Source organism: Podarcis filfolensis (assembly GCF_964270895.1).
Source record: "Podarcis filfolensis genome assembly, chromosome: 1".
NCBI classification, from domain to species: domain Eukaryota; kingdom Metazoa; phylum Chordata; class Lepidosauria; order Squamata; family Lacertidae; genus Podarcis; species Podarcis filfolensis.
This window is the reverse complement of record NC_139604.1, coordinates 6,137,366-6,163,477: the sequence shown is the minus strand read 5'-3', so window position 1 is coordinate 6,163,477 and position 26,112 is coordinate 6,137,366. Positions and strand designations below refer to the sequence as shown.

Genomic DNA, 26,112 nt, shown 5'->3' with positions numbered 1-26,112 from the left:
CACGTGTGTGTGTCGCAGAACACTGGGAGGCCGGCAAGGAGCAGCAGGCAATGCGGGGCTTGGGGGGATCCTGTCTCCACCCTTTTCGTTTTCTTTTTTTACAGAGAGAGAGAGAGAGACTTCATTTGCTCCTAGAGGGCGCCACTGGAGGGCTGGGCCGGGCGGCCCTCGCGCCTTGGGGCTCCCCGTCGTCCTCGCCTGCAGAGCTGAGCTGCTCCCCGGGAAAGGAGGTGCGCCAGAGCCGCGCGCGCTTGGTTTCGGGGCAGCGTCGCGTCGCTACGGCCTGGAGGTGGCGCCACTTTCACGAGAATCGCTCCCCTCGGCCCTTGCGCGGAAGTTTCAGAGGCGCGCTCTCGACGGCGCCCGTCCTTTCCCTCGCACTTGGCACGGCCGCGAACCTAGCGCGCCACCGGGGCTCTTGCCCCGACCGACGGCGGGGGCCGCCTGCTCCTTGCGCGCCTTCAAGCGACGCTCCGCGCCCGTCGGCGGAGGGGCTGCTCGAAGGCCGAGCTGCCGGAGTGCTTCGCCTGGGCCGGGGCTCGCCTTCCGCATCCCAATTCAGAGAGACTCGAGTCCTTTGCAATGCAACTCGCGAGCAATAAGCGGGACTGAACTGCGCCCGTCGGGGCGTTGCTCGCGGAAGGCCGCCCCCGCCCCGCGATCGGGCTCCGGGCCTCGCTCTGCGCCTGGGAGAAGGTGCCCGTCGACTGGCTCTCGGGGAGCGGGGTCCCCGCTGAAACGGGCCATTCTCTCGCCGTTTGCTTAGGATCCCGGAGCCTGGTCGTAGCGTGGCTATTTCAGAGCAGGGGGGGCTCGGCTTCCGCCCTCCCGCGCAGCAGCAAAAGTCAAATTAATGCGATCATGATGCCTGCGAAGGAAGGAGCCCCAAGAGCGGGCGGCTAGTTAACGCGATGAGATTTCCAGAAAGCAGGGCATAATTTCCCCCCAAAAGGACACATTTTTCGCGTCGCGTCCCAATTAAATGAGCGAGGCAGCTAAGGCGCTGCCAGCAGCAGCCCGGGAGAGGGGCGAGAAGGGGGGGCGAGCGCAAAAGGCGCCTTCACGGCGGAGAGGAGCCCCTCGGAAGGGCGCAGAAAGGCCCCGAGGAGCCGGGGAGGGGGCCGAGGGTTCGCGCTCCGAGGAGGTAGAGCCGGAGGTTAGGGGCGGTGGGAAAGGTCACCCCGGGTTTCCTCCCGGAGGCGGCACGTCGGAAAAACCTGGCTCGCTCCCGGAGAGTGGGGCTGCGGCGGCGCCTTGGGGGAAGCAGGCGGCGGGGGGCGGCCCTCCTCCTGCCGGGAAAGGCGTCGCAGGCGGAGGAGACGCAGGAAGGCCTTTGCAAAGAAGCCGCCTTGACTCTTGGAAGGCGCGCGCGCTTGAACCGGCGCTCACGCGGCCCATCCACAAAGCAATCCGAATCAAAAAAGGAGGTGCATCTTTTGGGGGGGAGGGAGTCCTAATGAACCTGATTGCATGAACATTTATAACCCCCCCCCGCCCGGTTTAAAGTGAAATCCAATGCTAATGAGGGGCGGGCTCCCCGGCAGGGTGGGGTGTCGCGGGCGGCGGGGCAGGATTGGCCAGGATGCGGCTGCTGCGGCTGCTTCTCTTGATGTCTCAAATGATGGATAATGTGAGAATGGCAAATATACTATTTGTCTAATGGCTCTGCAATTAAATTCCCCCGTAAATGACCCATGCCTCATTTCATCCTAATCTATGGAATTTTGATTGAATTCGTCAGCTCTAATTGAAAAATACTGCACTTTAATGTCTGCCTTGCAGATTCCGAACAAGAGTGGTTTTAATGAGACTGTGGCCCTCTGACCTACGAAGATTTGGAGCCTTTTAGGCAGGATTTTTTAAAGGGGCCGGTTTCTCACCTAGGCGCCCTGCCCTTTCGCCTGCGGGAAGAGCGCGGCCGCCCCGGAAAACTCTCCAGCGGACACCCGGCTCCGTTTAACGCAAAAAAAAAATCGCTTTGCTTAGTTTTACTTCGAATACAATCCGTATTATGGGCCCCCGCCCCGCATGGCCCGGTTGATTTGCAAGAGATTGGTTTCCGCCTTTTGTGACCTGCGGGAATCTTTTCCACAGCGATTTACAAATACAATACGTTGATACCCGAGAGCTAGAACAGATTGCGCAGATCCCGTTTACTGTGGGAAGTGAACCGCGCTTCGCTCCCGAGTCATCCTCGGTGGGTAGAAAATTCCAGACCGGGGCTTGCTGCTCATTTTGCCTTCTACTCGTTTCCCCGCATTATTCTGCCTCACTGCGTCCAGCACTTCAGGGCTGTTGTTCTCGCGCTCCCCCTCTACCCCATATGGGGGGGGGAGTTTTGCCAAAGACAAAAATTAAGAAATAAAACCCATCCTTTCACCACAAACGCGAAGAAGGCTGCGCAGGATTTTGCTCTGCAGTCGACAGGGCAGAAACTATTTCCAGCTTTGGGGGGAATTAATGCGCGTCCCACTGCGTGCGATCCACCACTCCAATCTAGTTTGGTTCCGTGCTCTTCAAAAGGCAGCCGGCGAGGAAACCCTCCCTCCTTTGCTGTTTGGGCTGCAAACCTTGCGGACCTTTGCCTGGGCCGTCTGAGCAGAGGACGCCCCCTCCCCCCGGGTCTGCCTGCTCGGCTCCTGATCCACTGGCCTTCGGCTTTATATGCCGCGCTGGCTGCCAAAAGCTGGACACGGGGAGCTTCTGCGCCCTCAAACCAGCAGCGAGCAAAAAGCATAAGGAGCTCAAGTAAAACGAACAGGGCTTTTTACTTTTTCAATGCCTCCAGATTTCCTTTCTGTATTATATGCGTTTGCTGCTTTTTGACTTTACAGATCCCAAAGCAGCGCACAAGTCTCAAAATGACCCTGAGATCCGTTAATGCAAACGGATTAACGGAGAAAACCAGCAGGAGCAGTCAAAAGCTAATGCATTTCGCAAGCCAGCAGCAACCGGAATCAGCTGAGAGGCTTCTGCGCTGCACCATCGCCGGCACTTCTACCTAGGAAGCCCCCTTCCCTTTCCAGCTTCGCTGTCAGGCTCGGAGGGTCCGAGAAGCCCTCGACTCTATCATGCGCGAGGTGCCAGCCGACCCTAAGGCGCGGAGCAGGCGCAAGAGCAACTCCTCTTGTATTCAGGAAGGTTATTGAGTTCTGGCTTCTAAAAACTGCCTAGGCTTTTAGATACAGAGGAAGTAGAGACCAGGGATGGGGGAGGGGGCTGTTCTTCCGAGCTGACAAAGTGTCATTTTCTCCCTCAGTGCATCTCAGTGATGAGAAAAGATTCATGAGCTGACTTGCCCCTGCCGCTAAACTGTGAAAGATGCAGGAGCCCTGATAAAAGAAAAAGGTTGGCAATCCAAATCCCACATCAGTTAAACAGTTACATGCCCTCTTTACTGGCCAACATTTTATTTTGGGGTCCGTTTATTTATGCTATTTGTATCTTGCCCATCAACCCAGCCCTCTGGGCTATTTACAGAAGTTGTCAATACCTGTATATAGAATACAATCAAGCAACAGCAATAAGTAAATTTAAATACAAAAATAAATTCAGTAAAACCAGCATTAAAGCTCGCATTAAAACAATACCAAAGCTGGCTAAACCCAAGGTGGGTGAGAAGGGGCTGATAAAGAGCAGTGCCGAAAGATATAAAATGCTCTAGAAATATAACTAAAATGTTTGGGGAAATAAATAGGTGTCAGGTGAACCTAACTGGCCCCTCCCCAGCGACCACCCACCGCTGTTCACTCAGGGCAGAGAACCTGAAGAAGGGCACCTCACATGGAGATATTAAGCACCAGACGGGCATATACAGGAAGAAGACTGCCATGCAACATATCCTATGTCCCACTGGAGATCAAACTCACTGTGCACACAGGATTGGAGCTTCAGATACTTGTTCATATTTGACAGATTTGGCACTTTTAAGTGTTTAAGTTGACCTTAAATGAGTGTTGTTGAGATCTGTGCCCATTTGGCAGACACTTCCCTTAGCAGGTATTTGGACTGCCTAATGATACCAAATAAGTATCCTGGGAATTTTGGGTAAGTGATGGGTGCAAAAGCATGTTCCAACCAATTGATCAGTACTGCATAGGAAATCCCACTTCCGAAGTCAAAAGATTGGCCTCTGGAAGAGATGCCAGCCCCTGCATGGGGCTCAGATTGAGTACTGATGCCTCAGTAATCCAATTTCCATTGTCTCAATGGTAGAGACCCTGTATGTTCCTCATGGAAGAGCTATACCATTCTGCAATGAGAACACACACATTTGTCTTTGTTTCTCTCATACAGGACCATAAGGTTTCTGCCCAAATTAATCCGTACAATGGGCACCTCTTTTATACCCTGCTATGAATCAGGCAAATCTGTGCCAGCACACCTTGTTTATATCAGGCAGAGCAAAAACTAGCTCATGAAATAACCCCCTCAAGTCATTCCAAATGGATAATGTTGTCTAGGTATTTCCTCAAATCACTGCCATACTCTAGTGTCACAAATGCCTCCTTAGCAACATCAACCATATTAAAATGGGCAGCTGGCAGCATAGTCCCATTTTCATATCAAGAGCTCAATAAACATCCTCACAGTAAGTCACAAAGCAGATACTGTTTCTTGCTAGATGGCTGGCATGTAAAATCACTGTCTAAAATAGAAAAGGCTCCAGTCATTCTTCTCACACATAAATGACCAAAGCAGATGGCATTCTCAAGGGACATAGTACCAGACCTCCAAAGCATGTAGGGAAGGACCATATCTCAGTGGGTGGGTAGAGCAGGAGAAGGTCCCATATCCAATCCATGGTAACCCCAGTTAAAAGGAGCTGAAGCAGACTTGAAAAGCTGACCCCCGTCTTCTTGTTCCTTGGCAATAACTCGTGGCCGAGTAGGATTGTCTTCCATAATGGTGTGTCCATAAATGGCTGTGGAGGCCAATTCTGGATCCACATGTCCTTCCACAGGGGGGACATTGGGTTTTTTTTGGGGGGGGCAGTTGATCACAGTGAAGATTTGCCAAGTGTGCCTTCCTCTTAGCTTGTTTTCCCCTTTCATCCTGAGTTTGTGCTGCCCCCAGCAGCCAATACTAGGATAAATGACCAATGGTCTTATTTCAGCTTCCTGTGCCCTGAGCCCTTCCAGCCAGAGAGAACCGTCACTGAATGCATTCTGAAAATCCAGAGTCCTCTGTGTATGAGGTGGGGCTTCATGGGGAGTTAGGAGCTTCTTTTTCCTCCACCCTCTCCCTTGCATGCTTTTGAGCTCAAAGAAGCTCATGAGAAGGACATTAGTGCTATTCAACACCCAGAAAGTGACCTATCAATCATTTAAAATAAGTGATGTGAAGTGTCATTATTGTGTTGTGAAATCAATTTACTTGGTGGTTTTTGCCACTGGTATTGGCAAAACACTAAATCCACTTTTACCACTGTCAGTGAAAGCTGCTTAACTGCCAAGCCCTTTTATGAAGAAAGGCCTCTGTTCATCTCTCTGGGACAACAAGCATCCAGCAAATGCCATTTTGCCCAGTGCAAAATATGTTGACAATCAAGAATAACAGGAGTCTGACTTGGTGGGCGACATGTTGATGTCAATAACAGATCTATTGTACAGAATAGCCCTTTTGATGGGAACCATTAAAAATTCATTGTCCTTTGTTTTGCCCTTTGGCTACTCATAATCCCATTTCTTACACAATTAAGTAGGGATTACATTTCATTATACTTTTCCTGGTTGCACAATGAGATGTATAAAAATTATGCTGTAAACGTGCATATCTTCAACCTACAAATTCCCTATCTCAAACATTAAAAGAGCCATTCAGAAAGATACCGTACTGCTTATTTTATTTTATTTAAAATATTTTAAAGCTACCCACTAGAGCCAAGCCCTCACAAGGCAGCTTTTATTATATAAATATATATAAATATGAAAACACACTAAGAACAAAACTACCTGAAAGCATCAGAAAACAGTATAAAAGCAGCATAGCAGAACCACAACAGAATAATAGCAAAAACAGAAATAGCAATGAACGACAATATCTGACTCTGCACAATTTCATTTGAAATTAATAAAATAATTCAGTACCAGATCAAACAATAAAGTCAGCCAGTGCTAATTAACAAGTATGCTTTTCACTTATATTCCTAAAATTAGCTTCAAAATAGAGCTCCAGCCAAAGCGAACAGAAGCCTGGGGGCTGGTGTTTAAATGTTCACAGAACAGCCCAAGGCCCAGGTATCAATTAGGAGCCGCAGCTGGAAATCCCAGGGCTAGTTTATCTACCCATCTCAGTTTCTGGGATTAGCAGGACAGACATGAATGGTGACGGAAGGATTTCCATTCTTATGGCTGTGAAATATCAAATGGAAACAAAAATAAGCTAGTTTCTGCAGATTCATCCAGCCAGGACAAGGTATAGGAGCTGTGTAGATGCTTCACAATTTTTATTTCTTTAATCTCATTAACAGAAGCCAAAAAGGAACTCAGTGTCTTATGGTACGCATCATGTGGGGCTTCACATCCATGGCAATCCCGCACTTTGAGCACTCTGGCAAGTTGGGTTACCTCTCTGGGAAGGGACAGAGCTGGAGAGAGGGGCAGGCAGTTTAGGCTGGCAGAGAAGTCATCATTGTACGGTCATGTATAATCCATACAGTCAATTTATTGTACCTTCACATACAGTTACTTCTAATTTCTTGCACTTCTCACATATTCCTTTCTGTTGTCTTCTCAGAAATCAAGGCGCTATATTTTGTGCCTGGGAAGATGTGCTTCTGTTTTATTGCTATCCAGCATCCGCAAAGTTTTAAGTAACTTGACTGTAATAGCTCTGAAAATAGTCATAATGCTGTGAAATTAGTTGACTGGACTGGAGTTAGCAAAACACTAAATGCACTTTTATCACTCTTCAGGCTAACCAGAGTCGTGGAGCCCTCCTGGATATGGATGGTGACATGATTCATGATGTATGACACATATTCTTCCCTATTCTAGCATCATTTTGTGAACATTGATTTATTGGTTGTGATCGTTGTCCTTAATTATTCTTGTGACTAGGAGGCCATGTAGTTGCCTACTGCATACCTCCAAACAGCAACCCTCTAGCGTCTAGCCCTTTTCTGAAATTGTCTCATCTCCGCATCGACCTTCTCTTCACTCTCACACAGCAGAGCAACAATACCCTACCAGTTAAGGTATAATTTGCAAACAATTGTGCTTGTTAAAAAGTATTTGGGGGCTTTTTACTCTCCCATCTCCTTCTCTGTTGGAGCATACATTTAGCCTTTAAAAAATAAGGTGGAACAGGGAACAGCCAACACACACACACAGAGAGAGAGAGAGAGAGAGAGAGAGAGAGAGAGAGAGAGAGAGAGAGAGAGTTCTTGTTGCCTTCCCTTGCCCATGTAGTACTGCAGCCATATTTTCAGTTCTGTCTACACACCAAAATGCTCCTCTAAATTATTTGTGCATATTCACCTAGATCAGACTGTGGCCTGCCCTGAAATCTATGGATAAGGGAAAGGATACAAATATAAATAATCCAGAGGCTGCTGGACTGCAACTCCCCTCTTTTCCATTGGTCATCCTGGCTGGGACTGGTGGGAGTTGGAGATACTGTTGAATACTGTGTCTAGAAAACCACAGATTCCCAACCACTGATTAAGGCAATTCACTCTGATGGGTTTTCATTCATTCTGGGGTTTGGGACTGTCCTACCTAACTGATAAAAGCAGCACTAGTTTACTATGATAAATCTTGTCAGTCTTTAAGGTGCCTCAAGGATCTGTTGCTCTTGATGCAACTGGTTAGCATGGCTACCTCTCTGGAATTTCTCAGGAAACGCCTGGAATTCTTGAAGTATTTGTAAAAGTAGAATGTCATATGACTAAGATTCTATAGCTTTTCCTTCAGTAGCTCGTAGGTCTCCTCTAGGTTATAACCTAGGGCTAAAATGTTTTCTCTCTGAAATACTAATCTTCCATGTTATGAGAGAGTTTTTTCAATATTAGGGGAATCTTTCAGTAATGCAGTCCACAGTGATGTGTGCACATTGTAAAGTGGCGTTCCCAGGAGAACTATACCGCCACCATTTGATTTTGCTGAATGAGCTTGCTTTTTTGGGCTTGCTGCCTGTACTCTCGCATCTGGCCTCTGGTTTTCTTAAGCACCTTTGAAGGGAGGCTTTATGACCACCCCCGCTAACCTTTGGCCACGCTCCTCTCCCTCCCCCCCAAATCCACCTCCCCAATGGATCATCCTGTTTGCCTCCCAGCAGGTGTCCCAAGAAATAGATCAAAATCAAAAATAGCATGGACTGGCTGGGCTGGAAGCACAGTTGTGAGATGGAGAGCCTAGAGCGGCTGTTTTCCAGGGAGAGCAGTTGGACAGACTGTTGCAGTAAACATGCATGTGTAGTTGTGCACATAGATATATCTATGTGCACAGTCTGCTCAGTTGTTACTATCTAATTGATAGGGGCTAAGAATAGGGCTGAGACCGTCTCTGCAACCTGCTTCACTGAGGTCAAGGCAAACCTATCTATGAACTCCAAAAGAGCAAGAGATTTACATACTGCAAGCGAATATTTCCCTAAGGAATAATTTGAAACATCTAATGTCTCACGCAGCTTTTAAGGCAGTGAATGCAGTGCTCATGCATTTGCTAGAGGAAAAGCCCTGTCCACAGGGAACATCTAGGCATCCATGTATTGAATCCAGCTTTGTTTCAGATTTGCTAAAAATTTAACTCATCACTAGGTAATGTTGTTCAGAAATCCGCACAGTTGGTGCGAACTTAACTTTAAAAAAATAGATGGAGAACACCTGGAGAGAAGCACCTCTTTTTCCTTTTGTATAAAGGAGAATTATTAAAGTATGTTAGCATATTTTTAAGCTCAGCTAACATAAAATATTAGAATGAAAGTAAATATAACAAAATAAAGCATGTATCAAAATATAAAACCAATCAAATTTAAATTCATGTCAAAACAATTTCAAACGTAATCTATGAAATCCAGTGAGTAATCTTGATTCCTTCTTGATTCTTTTGGCAGAAATGCTGAGACCTTTAGACTCTCCTCCATCTGCATTTGACCTTGTTGCATTTGTGTTGGTTCAATCACACTAACCTCTGTTTTATCTTCCAAAAAATAAGAACCTACAACCTTTATTCTGAGTAATCAATTAGTAAAAGAGAAAAGTCAGACAGAAGGGCAGTAATCAAGACTTAAGAAAATCATTAAGTTGCTCTTGTTGGTAGGGAAATTTTCATATAAAAAATCTCAGCATGCTGGCATACGTAGTCACATAAGACAGATATGAAGGTCTAAATATATAATGTCCTGGTTTTTATTAATTTATACTGTAGTGCTTTAACTGGAGAGAGCTGTTTTATGTTTCATGCTCAAGCGAATAAGGCTGTTGCCTAAGAGTGAGCAGCATTTATTAAACGAAAAAGGCATTGTAACAGACAGGCAGACAGGCAGTAATGCCATTATCTTAGTCAAATATTGCAGAAAATACATCATATGAAGAACACAGGACTTGGGACACAATTACCTCTCATAAGAGCTTTTAAAAAAAGCCCTGCAGGGTCAGGCCAAGGGTCCCCAGGGGCCAACCAGGGGCCTATATATCCAACAGTACCCCAGTAAGCAATAATCAGAGGCTTGCTTATTTATTTATTTATTTGGTTTGATTTATAACCCACACTTTGCCTACCAACACACCAAGCGCATATTGTTTCTGAACCCAGAGGTTGTAGACCTACCCTTTCAAAGTCATAGAACCCCTTGGCCAAGCTTTCCCCCCCAGTCAGACATATTTCCAGCCTCGGAGAAGAGTTCGGGAGAGAGGTTTGGGCAGGAGAATGCTTTCCATTAATTTACCCAGAGCAGATGTTAACCTAACCGGCTGTGATTTCTTGGATCGCCTTTTAAAAACTGTGATCACATTGACCACCTGTTAATGTCCAAACTAGCCCACTGACTCACCCCACCTTTTAAACTCAGGTCTAACTTTTAAACTCCCATAATCAAAAATTGTACTGGAAAGGACCATCCTTACCAGTACAATTTTAAACCACTTAGAGACTTAAATAAATAAAAGTCAAAATGAAACAGGACAGTTCTCAGTCAAAGAACAGAATTCCTTTAACCACAGAGCATGTTGTAAGTGAAGAGGCGGCTGAAGCCCTCATTTCCAAATTTCCTTTGAGCAATTGTGGCAGGATTGAAAGAAGACTCAGTTCCCAACTTGTTTGCTTTTTTGTTTTAAAGTTATGTTCTTGGCCTATTGCTGCTACCTCTGATGGCAAAGGTCTCTTATAATGCCAGAATCTTAGTGGAAAAGGTGAGTTTAGCAGGATAGCAGTGCAGAAGGTGAAGTAATTATGTTTCAAACTTACCTTGTCATGCTTTCAGCGAGTGCGCTCTAGTTCTTGCCACAGATGAAGCAATAAGCCACCTCCTCTTCTTGGCTTTTCTGCTAATCCAGAGAGAGATAACCTGCATCCCCCCACCACAGACAATTGACCATCATCCTTGACCATTGGTCATGCTGGCTAGAATTGATGGAAGTTAGACTCAACAACATCTGTAGGGCCACAGGTTCCTCATCCCAGTACTGAAGGGGGCTGTCGTCAACAAAAGCTTATGCCACAACATACTTGCTAGTCTTTAAAGTGCCACAGGACTGCTTTGTTGTATTTGCTGTAACATACTAACAGTTACCCCTCTGGAAATTCTTAAATTATATACTTATTTCTTCACTGTCTCCTGTCTTCAGGGTTGAAGGTGATTGATTGATTGATTGATTGATTGATTGATAATCTGCATTGTGTTGCCTGCAGCAAGAGTTTTGTGGTCAGCACATTGAAGACTAACAGATTTGCTGTGGCATAAGCACTCATGGGTTGATGAAGCCCACTTCATTGATGCACAAAGTGTTATCCACAACTGGCAGCTATTTATTTATTCATTCATTCATTCATTCAGTCCATGAAAGCGGACAGGGGATCTGTTGAGGTCAAATGTAATGCCCAGGGAAGTCGGTATATAAATGTTATTATATTGTAAACAAGAGAAGATTGTGCAGCTGCTGAAATGGATTCTAATCCATGGACCCTAGAACTAATCTCTCTCTGCTTTTAAGGTAGCCCGGGTCTCTTGTTTTTTCTGCAAAGAACTAACACAGCCACCTTCTGGAGTTTGCATTGTCCTTTAAAAATATCCCACAACCATCTCTGTCATGTATTTTCTGTCATTAATGTCATTAGTGATCAGAACTGTGAACAGTTTTCAAAATGTGATGTGAACATACCAGATAGAACATTGTGAAATGTTTTCTTGTACAGATTTGCGTTTGTTTGGCGCATGGTGTTGGGACATACTTGAAGGGTGGGATATATTTATAACTATATGTATCTTTATCTATCCTTTACATTTTGCTTCAGTGCCAGCACAGGAAGCTTATTATTTCTAGGGTATGGCAAGGAATGATTTGTTAATTCTTACTCAACATCATGTAGAACTCATTGTCTCCTGATATGCTTCATCTTGCACTTGCTGCCAACCTAGAATTTCATGTGCCATTTTATCATCAAACTTTCTCATGCTATTAGGCAGCATAAATAGTCAGGTATAACTCGCGCTAGCTGGATGAGGTCCTTTTCTGCTGTGATTCTTGATAAGTATCAGATTTATCATCATTTCAACATGTTATCTGTTCAAGGGGTTCTGTCTCTCTAATAATATATTTTCACATAATAATTCTATTAAACAGTTATTTCTGCAGTCAGTGCGCAGAACCTCTGGGAGAAATAGCAGCCTGGGCTAGACCCAACTTTCTGCATCTCCTTTGAATCACAGCACAGAAGAAACAGCTAAGGGGCTTTCAAAACAGCCACACAAAAGCTCTTTGGAGTTGCACAGTCAGGACTGCAAGCTGGTACCGAGCTAAAACGCAACAATACCACCCTGGACCAGGCTGTATAGCCAGCTATGGTGTATAAGCCAAAAGGCCTCATCACTCCCAGTGATATGGGAAGTTCTCTTCCCAGTCTGATGCTCATGAATTGTCTATCTGAGGGACTTATCCCACAACTAACTCTCAAATGATGCTACCACAGATTTCCAAAGCAGCTAAATTCTGCTAAATTTCACAGCCCAGCAAACATGCTGTCCTAGGCAATTCTGAAGAAAGGAGGCATTAACAGTGGGAGTGCTACATTTACTTACTTATTTTGCAAACCTGTCCATTCCTTTGCCTAAGTAGGAGTGAAGCAGAGGACATGAACCTCTAATCTAGAGACTCTGGAAAACTATATGAACACCTCTCTCATCCAGAGGATCTAGTAAGCTATGCAGATGTTCTTGGGTCATAGATCACGGATGTTGACCTGAGTGGCATTTGCATCCCAGATATATGTGGCCAGTTTTTATCTTAAGGGTTGGAAACCACAACACTTGAGAGAACAAGTGGGTTTGTTGCAATTTCTGTTTCAGTTCAGTTCACATGCAGCTCCAATAGCTTTCATCGATTTGCTAACTCCCTGCTTCAACAATTAATATTTATGGTACCATATTTATGGTATGGTAAATGTGCTGAAGAAGTTAAATATCAGAGAAGACACTATAGCTAATTTTTAGCTTGGCTGCAGTTTTAATCCATCGTAGTGGTCTTAATCCAAAATTCTCCCACACTGCAGCATCAACAGGTAGAAATGGGTGAGAGGAGTTGAGAATTTGCTATGGCAGTTAATCAAAAAGGGGTGAAGAAAGAACAAACATTTGCCACAGGTTGATAAATATGTGGTGGCCATGCAGTCCCCTGGAGGAAATAACTAAGAAGAACAGCTGCGGGTACCGATTGACTATATTTAAAACAAAAACAACCAAACACTGCAGATGTTGTGTAAGTAAACTGCAGAGCACTGAACGAGGGGGATCGCGACACATGGAAATGTGCGATAAAAAGGCAGCTTCTTTCAGCAACACGCTCCCTTCGCGCAGCGCCTGAAGTTCCAGACCCAAAGCAGAAACCTCACCGACAAGTGCTGCCACCCTAAACACACGTCCTTTAGTTTCATTGCATTGAGTCTCCTGCGCGCTACTTAGAAACGACTGGAAATGAAGCCGTGTATAAATTGTCGAAATAAAATAATAAAAGTAATTCTCTTTGCACTCTCCAGCGGGTAAACATGTAAACGTGTTCAGGATCTGGGGGTTTCTCTCCTTTAAATATGTACAAAATTTCAAGTGCTACTATTTAGTGAAGGGTCTTCTGTTGTTTACAAGGAGGAGGACAGACAAAGCCTTGAATCCTTGAAAGCCTAGGCAGAAGAAGGCCTCTTCACTTTTCCCTTCTTAAGGTTAAGGGAGAAATGAGCGCTCGTTGCTGGGAGTTGGGTTTGGGCAGCTGCAGGTTTGCTCTTCATTTAGGAAAGGCGAGTACAGTATTTCACTGGCTATTCTCCATTCTACGCTGGAAAGACCAGGCAGAGGGAGGAGACGACGTGTCTCGCGTGGATCAGGGCCAGCCCGCTTGCAGGCGCCTTTCCACGGGATGAGGTTTCCTGCTCACTCCTGCCGCGTCTTCCCGCGGGGATTCCTCGGGATTTCGGCCGGATCTATCGCGAACTCAACGGGAACCCCACCCAAGCCGAGCCCGGGCGGCGGCAGCTCCGGCCCGCCTCGCCTCCTGCAGCCTTTCTGGCCCGGGCCAAGAAGAGGGGCTCCGTGCCAGGCGAGCCACAGGCTCTTCACTGAACCCGCTCGGAGGCCCCTTTGGCCCTCCGCCAGTTGCGCTGGAGGTGGAAGGAACCCCGAGGGTCGCCTCGTCCAACCCTCTGCAGCCCCTGCCAGACTCGGCATCCCTCCAGTGGGGCGGCACCTGGCCGCCAAAGGCTCCTTCCTGCCGGATCTAGTCCGCGGCCCCGTCTCCAGCAGAAGCCCCAGAGCAGCGAGGCAGGAGCCGCAGCTCCTGGGATCCGGGGCCGCCTCGGCCTGTCCCCGGAGGAGCCCGGGCTCTGCAGGCCTTCCTCGGCCTGCCCTCCTTCGCGCGGCCGCCCAGCAAGCCCCGCCCCTCCGGCCAGAGGCCTCCGCGGGCGGCGAGAGAGGGCGAGAGGGGCTCTGCGCGCTTCCCGGGCGGCCTTCGGAGAGGAGAGGAGACGCTGCTCTTTTCTCCCGCTCTTTCCCTCTCCAGAGCGAACCCGCCGCCGGCGCAGACGCTACTTCCCGGGGAGCCGGGCAGTCGGGGCTGGCGGGCTCTGCTGGGCGCGGCCTGCCGGGAGAGCAGCCCTTCGACGGAGCCCCGGCTTCTTTTCCCCGGGGCCATTTTCCTCCCCTCAAATGCCTGTTCCCCCCACCCCGAAAGGCTCCGTCGCTGCCTGCCCGGCCCGAGCTCCCAGAGCCCCGCTGCGGGAGGCGGCCAGGGGCGCCCACTAAAATAAGCCGGGCGGCAGAAGCCCCGTCCCGCCCGCCCCCTCGGAAGGGCAGCGCCCATCAACTTGGCGGGGAGCACGACTGCTCTCTTGCGTGGGCGCGAGGGACCTGGCCAGGGAGGCCGCCTCGCCTGCGCGCCCGTCTCCTGCTGGGCTGGATCCTATGCTGGGCATAGGATGCTATGAACACAGCGGAGCCCCCGAGCGGGTCAAGGGTCGCGTGGGACTCCCGGCTCCGAGTCGCGGGGCTCGTGGAGACCCTGTTGCGCGGTTCCCTCGTCGGGGACTTGGCTCTGCGGGCGCCGGCGCGGCCCTCCAGCCTTTCTCGGGCACGGAGGAGGCCAGCGCCCCGGTCCCTGATCAGAAGCGGGCGGAGGCCGGCGCAGCTGGCGACTCGGCGGGGCGCTCCCGAAGGAACTCGGAGGGCACCTTTTCCTCTCCCCGCCCGCCCGCCCAGTTTTCCTCTTTCCGCAGCCTCGTCCCCAAGAAATGACTTTTCTCTCGATCCCGATCCCTTCCGCCTTGCCATTCGCTCGCCGCCTCCGAGAAGTTGCACCCGCCGTGGGTTGGTGTTTTTTGGCGTGGCGGTGGGGGCTCTGGGCGACCGCGAGGGAAGAAAACCCCCCCGGGCACGTTGCTCTCGACTGAAGCGCAAACTGCTCCTCCCGCTTCCTATGGATTCGTTACACATCGGGGAGGGAAACCAGCAATTTTATATCCTCGGTCCTGTAAATGTGGGGGCAAGAGCCAGGCTATCTACAAACGAAAACGTATATACACATACTAGATTTCCCCCCCCCCTTTAAAATCTTTGGATCGCTTTATAAATTAATTTCTTAAAATATTAGAATTAGAAGTTATTTTTAAGGCAATCAAGAGGGGAAGAGCCGGTGGGACATGGGACGAATGAGGCAGAGTGATCCATTACTCCACTCGAAATGGTCACTCCCTAATCTGTTATCCGACAACTCCACCCCAGCCATTAGTGAAACGCCAAGAGAAAATCCAGACTCAAATTTAAGAGAGGGGGGTTGTTGTCAAGGAGTCAAAGGCAAAGCCTGCGCATAATCTGAATCCCAAATGAGCAAATATAAATGACGAAGGGGGAGGGGAGACAGAGTTTTAAAACATGCTCGCACTTAAAGAGCCAGTGTTCTTTCTCCCTCCTTTTGGAAAAAGCGTGACCCGGAGGTCTTAAAATTCTTATTTTATAACGTCAAATGTTGAAAAAGCAGATATGGAACTCAGAACATTTAAGTAAAGCACCTTAAAAGAGATCTTCCTGAATTGCCAAGTGGCCAATTCCAACTTGCAAACAAGAAAGGAAAGGGAAAAGAGCCATTCCAACAACAGAGAGGCACTTCTATTCAGCTCGGAAAAGAAAAAGAATCGGTGAAAAAGTTTATTTTCCTTGCTCATTCCGCCCCCCTCTTCCTCCGCCCCCGAGTCTTTAGGAAAAGCCAGTGGCTGTCCACATTTTTTTAAAAAGGCAAAGTGTTCCAAGCTAGAAGAATGCAAGTCAGTTCCCCTTTCTTATTTTTTATTATTCGCTTTAATAAACCACTTGATCTTTGCTTGAGAATCTCCATTAATTGAATGGGTTTGCCTTTTTGCCAGGTTCCTTTATCATTATTTATGGGCTCTAAATTGTTTAAAAGTTCCCTTGACGTTCAATTTACAAGTTTGGAGCCTTTTTTTTCCTCCGCCCTGTCCTGCCTTTTGTCCTCAAGAAAGACATCGTGTTGGAAGGGCTTTGAAAAGCCAAACATGAGAGGCCCGCCCGTGAAAAGGGAGCAGGCTCCGTCCCTTTTAATTCCGCCCGGCGAGTGAATAACTCGCGAACATAATTGCAGGAGCCGCTTTCAAAGGAGGGGCTGCCTTCACTTTAAGGCCACATGGAGTCTATTTGGGGCATTTCGGAATTTTCTTTCTTTCTGCACCCCCCTCCATCCTCCATTTATAAAAGCGTGAATAAAATAGTTGCCTTTTTAGAAAAAAAAAAGAAAAGCTGAAGGTTCAGTGCCTTTTGCTCCTTGCAAATTGGTGTATCTGATGGTGGGGGGAGGGTTTTTAAAAAAATAAAAACAAAAAACCCCACAAGAACCCCTTTGTGACACCCACCCTGGTCACTTTCAGGCAAACTTGGATGGGGGAGGGCGCTCAGGTTTTCCTCAAAGGAAAGTTTGCCGGGACCACTGAGACAGCAGCCAAAAGCTGCCTGGGTGATGGAAGAAGCCGTCCATTCGAAAGAGCCTGAAAATTACGGCTAATTAATAATACCAGAGGAGCCGCCCCCCTCCCTCTTCCCCTCAGGGAAGGGCACCATTCAGTCTCGACTCCCCCATCCCCGCCCCGCGGAGCCGCGCCCGGCCGCCCCGTCGCAGGAGCGGAGATCGCCCGCTGCACCTGCCGGGGGCCGAGGAGGGGCCCGCGGGGTCCAGGGCCGGGGGAAAAGTTTGCCCTCCGGGAGCCCAAAGGCGGCTGCTGCTTGCGGCAGGCTCCACATTGCCAGCGCGAAGCCGGCGAGCCCGTCTCAAGAGCCAGGAAAGAGCCGCCGCCTCGCCCGCGCTGCTGCTGCTGCTGCTGCCAGACGGTCCGTCCTGCCCGGGCCACCCGCCTCCCGTCGCGGCTGCTTGGGAGGCTGCAGGGCGCTTTTATGAGCCGCAGTCGTCCGACGTTAAATGCACTGCAGAGAGTTTTTAAGGAGCCTGGGATCGATTTTGGTTAATCGCGGCTAACCGCGTCTGGGACCCTGTTTTACAAGCAGCTCGCAGCTCCGCTCGTTTTCTAAGCAGTTAAACATCGGATGACAGAAGCCCCAGCCCGGGTCTCCCCCCCCCCCGGGGCTCCGGCGGCTCTAGATGTCTGTCTTGCAGTCCCGCCGCCCGCGCAGAAAAGAGCGAGGACGCCCCGTCCGAGGCAGGGAGGGGGGCAGAACCCCCGCCCATCTCCAGGCGCCTCTCGCCAGATGCATTTCTCGTTTCCCCGGCACGCTGAACCTCCGGGTGGAAAGAGGGTTTCACCCCACTGCGAAAGCGGTAGGCGGGGGCTTGGGAGGGGTCCCACTCGTGCTCCGAGGCAGGCATCCCCAAACTCGGCCCTCCAGCTGTTTTTTGGGACTACAACTCCCAGCATCCCTAGCTAACAGGACCAGTGGTCAGGGATGATGGGAATTGTAGTCCTAAAACATCTGGAGGGACGAGTTTAGGGATGCCTGCTCCATGGGGAAGCGGGTGGGGCCCCTCCCTGCGCCGCCCCCCCCCCCAGCCAGCCCTCTTTGTCGTCCTCCTTCCGTGCCCGGTTGGGCCCCAAGGTGCCCGGCTGGAGAAAAGAGGCGTATTTGGGGCGGGGCTCTTTCCTCTCTCTGGGAGGGGCTGCTGGGGTCCGAGGCGCCTCCGGAGGCCACTTGTGAACCTTCGCCCAGCTTGGTCTCGCGGGCCAACTGAGTTTGCCAAGGGCCTGAGCTGGGAGAAGGCATTTACTCCCCAGCGATGTTGTGGAGTCAAGAGACTGAAGGGGAAAGGGGGAGGGGGATAAAGAAAGGGCTGGATCTACAAAGGGTTGGATCGATACATTCATAAATATCGATCGGTCTTTATTTTCCAATTAACTACGCATGTAAAGAAATTCCTATTACCCGCCTAACGGGCCCCATTTCTCTCTGATCGTTATCTTGTTAGCGCCTCCAAAAGAGATTTCTGCCCGTTTGCCGTCGTTAAATCTCCACTGCAAAAGCACGATCTGCTTCGATGGCTCGTCTCTGCTTCAAGGTCCCTCTCCCTCCGTCGTGGGGGCCGCTCGTGGTTGCTTAGCTCCTTGACGCGCCGCCCGACTTCTTCGCTTCCTAAAGGTCATTCACACGACTCATTTTACACGCGCGGATCCTTCACCTCTTTTACCTACCCCCCCCCAAAGGTTGAAAGGGAGCAGGAGGGCCAAGGAAGATCAGTAGGGACTCCTAAGCTGGAGAGGCGAAAGCAGCCGGCCAGCCTGTTCCCACAAGGTGTGTATCAATGCGTGGCTGCGTGGTTTCAAAACGTGACGAGAGTTTTTGAGGACACGAACAGCAGCTAACTTCGGGGGGTCATCCCCGCCATCACTCAAGGGGATAAACGGAAAAGGAACCCCAAAAGAGCACCCAAACCCTCAAACCCCACCGAGCCTCCGTTGCTGCAGAGCTACGTCGGGGCCAAGTGACCCGCAAGGTGCCGGGAACGTGATAGCCCCGCAGACGCGCGCGGACTCCCCTCGTCCTGCTGCCCCAGCCCAAGCCCCCGGACCGCGCGCGTCTGGCTGGCAGGGAGCTTCCCACCGAGGTAGCCTCCGCACCCCGATTCCGGGGCCGTCGCGCTGCTGGCGGCTCCCTTCTGCTGGACGGGAGGAGGGAGGGGGCGCGGAGGGGCGGGGCCACCAGCCCGTCTCTCGCTGCTTCTCCCCACACTGCGCCACACACACACACACACACACGCCGCGCGCGCTTTCCTCCTTGCATCTCCGCGGCCAATGGCGAGAGGCGCAGGCGTCCACGTGGGGCCGGGAAGGGTCCAAGGCTGGCAAAATGTGAATGAGAAAGAAGAGCGCGATTCAAAGGTTCTGCCGGCGCCCGGGAGGGAGCGACGGAGCGCGCCAGACGGAGATCGGGGCACGGCGCTCGCCCAGCAACCCAGGCGGGGGAGCCAGTCCAGCAGCCCGGCAGCCGCGCCCGCACCAAGCCGAGTCCAGCGAGGGAGCGCCGCCCGGCCGCCGGATCCCGAGCAGCGCGCCGGACTGGAGCAGGGCCCCGCGCCCCGATGCCGCTCGGCCCCGGCCAGGCACAGTCCGCGCTGAGCCTCCTGCGCCGCCGCCGCCGCCGCGGCTCCGCTTGCCCGCCCTCGCCGGCCCCGCAGGCGCCCCGCCGCCCCGTCCAGCTTCCCGCCTGACGCGCCCGCCGGCCCCGCAGCGCCTCTATGAGTGCAGCCTTTCCGCCGTCGCTCATGATGATGCCGCGCCCTCTGGGAAGCAGCACTGCCTTCAGCATAGACTCGCTCATCGGCAGTCCGCCGCAGCCCAGCCCGGGCCACTTCGTCTACACGGGCTACCCCATGTTCATGCCCTACCGGCCCGTGGTGCTGCCGCCCCCGCCGCCCCCGCCCCCGGCCGCGCTGCCCCAGCCGGCGCTGCCGCCCTCGCACGGGCACCACCACGCGCAGATGCCCAGCCTGCCCGCCAGCTTCTGCTCCAGCCTGGCGCAGGGCATGGCGCTCACGTCCACGCTCATGGCCACGCTGCCCGGCACCTTTTCCGCCTCGGCGCAGCACCAGGAGGCGGCCAGGAAGTTCGCCCCGCCGGCGCTCCAGGGCACCTTCGACAAGGCGGACGGCCTGCAGGCCGAGGCCGAAGACGGCAAGGCGTTCCTGGCCAAGGAGGGCTCTCTGCTGGCCTTCTCGGCCTCCGAAGCGGTGCAGGCGTCCCTCGGTGAGTCAAACGGGCGGCGGGGCGGGGAGGGGGTTCCGTGGCGCGACCCCAACTCCCCACTCGCGGACCTTGGGCTTGGGTTTGTTGCAGCGGCCACACCAGGTGGTTGTCCTCCAAAGGTTAGCTGGTGATCTCGCCTTCCCCCGGCCAAATTTAATCCACATTTATCCTTTCTGGGGCGGGAATCGGATCAATTAAACAACACCCTGCTGCCGAGGTTCCGTTTCGGAGCGTCGCTTTTTGGAAGCTTCCTGAAGTTGAAAGGACACCCTGGGCAGAGTTAAGCCGTCTGGGTGGGGGGCAGCCCGGGCGCAGAGGAGGGCCGGGCCTTCTTCCAAGGAGACTCGGGAATTCAGTCGCCGAGTCACACACTGGAAATTGAAGTGGCCCCATTTGTACGGATTGGTTTGAATGTTTCAGCCTTTCCGTCCCGTTTCTCCAGTTCAGGAAGGGCTGGTGCAGGCCCCGAAATGCTCCCTTCTGGGGCTGCTGCTCAAGCTCTTGGTGGCGTTTTTGCTGCTGCTCTTGCTGCTCCTTTTAAATCACTTCGGGAGCGACCAGGAAGGGGTCTGAGCGGGGTAATGCCGCAGCCTTGTCAAAGAAAAAGCCAAACATTGAGGCCCAGTAAAGCAAGCCCTTCACTGGCCTGAGTGACTGTTCTCCCAAGAGTTGGAGGGAGAGAGGCGGCGGGCGGGGAGGAAGCGCCCCTCCCCGGGGACGCCCTTGCCCAGCCGTCGAAGGGCCTTGGGAAGAGGGAGGGAGGCTTCGAGCTGCTTCGAGTTATTTCCGGCGGCGCTGCCCGCTTCAAAACTAAGCCGCCCTTCTTGGGCTGGGAAAGAGCGGCGTCTTGGCCCGGCAGGCCTCGACTCTGCTTCGCCAAGGGGCCATTTGCAGAGATCGCCGTCGGGCTATGGTCGCCCGGCGGCGTTCACCACGACACGGCTTATCTCGGCCTGACACCCAGCGAACCCCGCGGCCATTTCTCGGTGGAGAGAGTCCGCTTGGCGGATGGGGTGCAGCGGCCTGCGCCTCCCCGGAGCTGACGCCGCGGCAGATTCGGGGACCCAAGGGAAGGAAAGTTTCTTCCGGAGGCAGGCCGGGGCTCTCTCTCGCTGCCCCCGCTCCCCGCTGCTGCCGTCCTGCTTGTTTCCAACACCGCCAGGCGAGGGACGGGGCGGCGGGCGGGGAAAGGGAGAGGCGCAAGGAGTAACGCGCGGTGCTCTTTCTGGCTTCCCCGCAGGGCCCGTCCGAGGCGCGTCGGGGAAGGAGGACGCCAAGGCGGCGGAGGAGGAGGCCAAGGGCAAGGAAGAGAGCTTCTCCATGGACAGCGACCTCGACTACAGCTCCGACGACAACCTGCCCGGCCCCGCGGCGCACAAGGAGGACGACTCGGGCCACGGGCTGGAGGAGGGCGGCCCCAGCTCGGCCAGCGCCAACAGCACCACGTCGACGGGCAAGAACCGGCGGCGGCGGACGGCCTTCACCAGCGAGCAGCTGCTGGAGCTGGAGAAGGAGTTCCACTGCAAGAAGTACCTGTCGCTGACGGAGCGCTCGCAGATCGCGCACGCGCTCAAGCTCAGCGAGGTGCAGGTCAAGATCTGGTTCCAGAACCGGCGCGCCAAGTGGAAACGGGTGAAAGCCGGCAACGCCAACTCCAAGACCGGGGAGCCCTCGCGGAACCCCAAGATCGTCGTGCCCATCCCCGTCCACGTCAGCAGGTTCGCCATCAGGAGTCAACATCAGCAGCTGGAGCAGGCCAGGCCCTGAGCGAGGGGGAGGGGAAAGAGAGAGACGGAGAGAGGGAGGGGAAAGGCCACCTTCTTCCTCGGTCCCCTCCCGGGCAAAGTTTGGAGGAAAGCAAACACGCAAGCAAGCAAACGCGCGCCTCCCTTCAAATCCAGCCCGGGCTCCGGGGAGAGCCCTCCATCTGGCTCTCTTTCTCTCGGTCCCTCCACCGCCAAACCGAAGACGAACTTTCCCGCGAGGCGCAGACTGTGCCTTGGCGCGGTCGGGTTCCGGAGCGGGAGTCTGGCAAGCCCGGAAAAGACGATTTACCTATTTATTAGACTGCCCGAACTTTGTATATAGAGCGCTGGATCTCGGCTGCGGGATTTTGACTGAGACAGGACCAAAGGGGCGGCGGCGTCAAGTCTTACATTCCAGAACTGCGGACTTTGGGGCGGGGAAGGGAGATGTTCCCCCGCCCCGTTTCTTTCGGGAGAGAAAATAAGACGAAAAGGACCGGTTTAATTTTTGCTGCTGCTGCTTCTTTTCTCCCTCCTTCCCTCCCCTTCTTTTTTTCTTTTTGGTTGCGGCGGAAGGCTGAGCGCGAATGAGGCATTCTTCAGGTGGATCCCTCCCCCCCCGCATTGATTTCCCCATTTTATTTAAAGTTCTGGCCTTCTCTCGACTTGGTTGCCTCGCCTAAGCCATGTTCCTTTCCTATTTCAAATGCACGACCTTTTTATTTTTGGTTGTTGTTCTATTGTGTTGCATTAATTTATTTCAAATGTAGTTTACGCTTTTTTCTTAAGTTATGAAAACGAAATGAAACACAGTAATGTTATAAATAAAAAGCTGAAAAAAGAAAAGGAAGAAAAAGGGGGAAATGCCCAGAGTGACCCAGCTGTCCTTCCTTCTGCGCGTCTGGCGAGGCTTCTTGGCGCGCGAGGGCCGGCAAGGCGCTTTCCTCCGAGCGGGGAGGAGAAAAAAGCGCCCCAAAAGCTGGAGCTGCCGCCGGACCAGACGCCAGCGGGGAGGTCTCCTCCTCCGTGCAGCCAAAAGCACATGCGGGGGGGGGGAGGGGGCTCCGGATTAGTAACCCGCCTCACCTCAGGCTCGTCGGAAGAACCGGGGGAGGGTTCGTTCCCACTGCAGGGGACGGGTTGGAAGAGCCGTGGGTGCCGTGGGCAGGAGGACGCGATATTCCGGCTTCCATGGAAGGGGGACACCCACCCCTTTCAGTTGTCGGGTGAGGGAGCCCTTCCCGCCCCTCCGGATAAGAACTGCAGGCGCGCCTACCCCAGCTCCGCGCAGCCGACCGCGGACAGCTCCGCTTTCATTCCGGGCTGCGAGGGGATGGGAAAGGGCTCTGCAGACCCAAATCCAAGGGAATGGGCTGGGGCGCGGGGAGGGCGGCTTGCCGGGAAGAAAGGGAGGCGGGCTCGGCGGGAGCCAAGCGGGGCGGCCCGCCACCCTCCCTGCTCCGCTCCCACTTGGCCCGCTCCTTCTGTCCACACGAAGGACGGTGCGCTGCTTTCTGCCTCAGCAGATGCGCGGAGAAAGAGGCGCCTCGGTGTTCTGACGAGGCTGCAAAGGGATTCGCCCAAGCTCAGGATCTGCGGCGGGAGGGCAAAGAGGAGCGGGAAAGGCGGGTGTGGAGAAGGCGCTTTTGGGTGCCGGGAGAAGCCGGAAGAATTGCCCGGACTCGCCTGCGGGAAAGCGCTTTGGAAACGCGATGGAGGCCCCTGGTCCACCCGGCGCCAGTCAAGACGCGTGAAAATGAAAGCTGAAGGGGGAGAGCGGGCAAAGGAGGCCGAGATGCCAAGCGCCCCTTCCTTCCCGGGACGGAGAGAGCAGCGCAGGGTCCGGCCTGGGCTCGAAGGAGGCCGGTCGCAGAGGGACAGAATTCTATCACTTTCACTACATCGTTTTGTAAGGTGTGGAATTTCGTTTGCACAGCCTGGAAAGGCAGCTCTGCAAAGGCGCCTCGTCGCGAGTTCTGCTCCTGTAAGATGCTCTTGGCGTGGAAATTTCATCACCATCTTCACGTTTCCAACTAAGTAGCCAGATCTGCATGTTTTGCATTAACATTTTTTTAAAAAACGACGCGGTTGTGTTCTGGGTTTCTGAAGTGCGATGTCCGAGAGGTCGGGGCTCCCGACTTCCCAGGCGAGCGTCCGCGGCTGAGCTGCACAGGAATTCGCCTTCAGAGTGAAATAATTTGCTTCTGCCGAGGCAGAGAGGCGAGCTGAAGTCGGCCTTAGTCTTCCCTTGCCGGCGTGTGGAGCGGCTTTGATGGCGGGCGCCGAGGTGCAGCCCTGGAGCGAAAGAGAGCCAGGATCCCAGGCGGCCGAGTCGACACGTGTGCCGTATCCGCACAAGCCCAGCTCTCCATGGATGCGAACTCTGGTTACCCAGAAGCAGGCAACTATGTATGGATGCTGCCTCTTTCTGGATAATCAGAGTAATCATGTACACACATATATGCATATACATGCTACACACACCAAAAATAACTTTTAAGTTGGAGGAACGGGCTGTCAAAGCTTTAAAGGCGCATATGGAAAAGGGCAGGGGTCAACTTTTACATTCTAGCCCAAGCACCTGCGTTTTGTGGGGAAAGGAAAGGAAATGCTACATTCCGGCACACAGACGGGGCAAATGGTCGGATCTTTCCGCCTCTTTTTGCAGCTCTTTGGCGCTGAAGCAGCCGCCACCCAAAGACCCGTTTGCCCCGCTGCGAAAGAGCTGCTCGGCCCCCGCCCCCTCCAACACAAGGGCGAGGAAATAGGAAGACCAGGGGGTGGTGGGAGAGCGAGCAAGAGGAAGGCGCAAGAGCCCGAGCAGGCGGCGGAGGACCGCCGACTTCTCGCCCCCCCTCAGACAATAATCTGAAGCGACCGGGCAGAGGCGGGGGGGGGGGGCGTGTTGTGCTGCATCCAGGCAGGGTCAGGAAAAGCCCCGGAGTGGGAGCCACCAAGGCAGAGGCAGAAGCCAAGAAGATAAACAAGCGAGGGGGGTTGATAGCTGTCATCATCACCATCCTGGCTTTCATTTGGCTGCCTAATGAGTCAGATCACAGGCAGAGAGAAAAATTGTCAATCGCCCAGGCTCTAATGAATTTTTTTGCAAATTGTAATCAAGCCAGGCCGTCTCAGCTCGCTGATTAATGAGACCCAAGAGGCTTGGCCGGCACCTCAGCTTTTTATTCCATCCCATCCTCCCCGCACTAAATTAACAGCAACTTGTCTGCGCTTCAAATTAACTCTCAATGATTAATTCTGATGGGGGGGCCTGAAGAATAGCTCGCGCTAATAGACACTGGCCTCTGATGCTGTTTGAAATTAATACACTCCCCCCCACCTTGGGCTGCCTGCTTTAATCCAGAGCTGGGCTTTGACATCCCTATATTTGTTGTTACAATAAATTTCACTTACATCTGCACATCAAATCATTACAAAGCCCTCGCGGCCCCGTCCCAGCAAGAACCCCGAGGGCCAAGCTGGAAAAGGCGCCGGGACCGCCCCGCTCTCAGCCAGCAAACCCAACACGAGAGCCGCTTCTTTTAACATTTGATTAGAAATACTCGGGTTCGGGTCTTCTTTCTCCCTTTAGAAATAACAAGCAAGCCAGCAACCAACAACCGTCTTTTTACTCTACAGCTAATTGTCGTGCCATTTAACGCAGCTCTGCGGCAGGAGAACGAATTCGTTTTTAAACCACAAAGAGCGGGATTCAGAATGTTCTATTTCGGGAAAGGGAAAAGGAACGAAATCTCCCATTTGGGGATAAATAAATAAATCTTATTCAGGTTTTTAGGATGCACCGAGAACTGCGGCCCCGGAAGAGAAACTGGATGGCGCTGGGCAAAGGTGCCTCTGGACAAGGGAAGGCGGAGGGCGAGCAAGGAGACCATTTCTCCGACCCTGACAGAAAGTAAAGGAAAGTTTGGTCTTCCCAGGAAGAGAGTGCAAAACCAGCCGCCAGCCTCTTTCTCTCTCGCAGCCGGCGCCGGGATGAAGGGCTTGGAGGGGAGTCCGACTCTGCTGCCCTTCAACTGGAGGGCCAGCTGGGGTCTCCTCGAAAGGACCGAGGGAAAGAGGGCTTCCCTCCGCGCCAACCCCGCTCCGGCTCCGGGTCTCTTCTCCCAGCTCCCGGGATCAGGCCTCCCCGCTGCGCACCTCTGGGGCTTCCTGGCTAGGGATGCGCACCAGGCTGCGCTCGGACTCCTGCTCTCCGCAGAACAGCCAGGCCTCTCTCTCTCTCCTCGTTCCCACCCCGCGGCCCCCCCAAGGATCAGAGCTGGACTCTTCCCTCTTGATACTGTTTGTATTGACTTAATTGGTTTAATTATTTCGGCTGGGAATGGCGAGCTGCAGACAGCGCCGCATCCTTGGAAGCGCCCTTTCGGTGCCCCAGGGACCCCCCCCCCAAGATCTCTAGGAGGAAAGGCGGCAGGTCGCTCAGTGAGAGTCTCAAGGGGCCCTTCGTG

General features: G+C 52.6%; 2 protein-coding genes across 7 annotated transcripts in view; both read left to right on the top strand.

Annotated features, from left to right (window-relative positions):
• The window catches only part of TRPM8 (transient receptor potential cation channel subfamily M member 8), a 474,483-nt gene that overhangs the window by 17,894 nt on the left and 430,477 nt on the right, over positions 1 to 26,112 (top strand). The gene's annotated exons all lie outside the window — the stretch shown is intronic.
• On the top strand, positions 19,366 to 22,473 carry GBX2 (gastrulation brain homeobox 2). Its single transcript, XM_083589825.1, has 2 exons — positions 19,366 to 19,898; positions 21,139 to 22,473. The coding sequence occupies exons 1-2, from the start codon at positions 19,391 to 19,393 to the stop codon at positions 21,663 to 21,665; spliced, it is 1,035 nt and encodes a 344-aa protein (XP_083445951.1). The 5' UTR covers positions 19,366 to 19,390; the 3' UTR covers positions 21,666 to 22,473.

Coding starts and splice junctions, on each gene's coding strand:
- GBX2 (XM_083589825.1), top strand. CDS start 19,391: ATGAGTGCAGCCTTTCCGCCGTCGCTCATGATGATGCCGCGCCCTCTG. Junction 19,899..21,138: donor AGCGGTGCAGGCGTCCCTCG/GTGAGTCAAACG, acceptor GCTTCCCCGCAG/GGCCCGTCCGAGGCGCGTCG.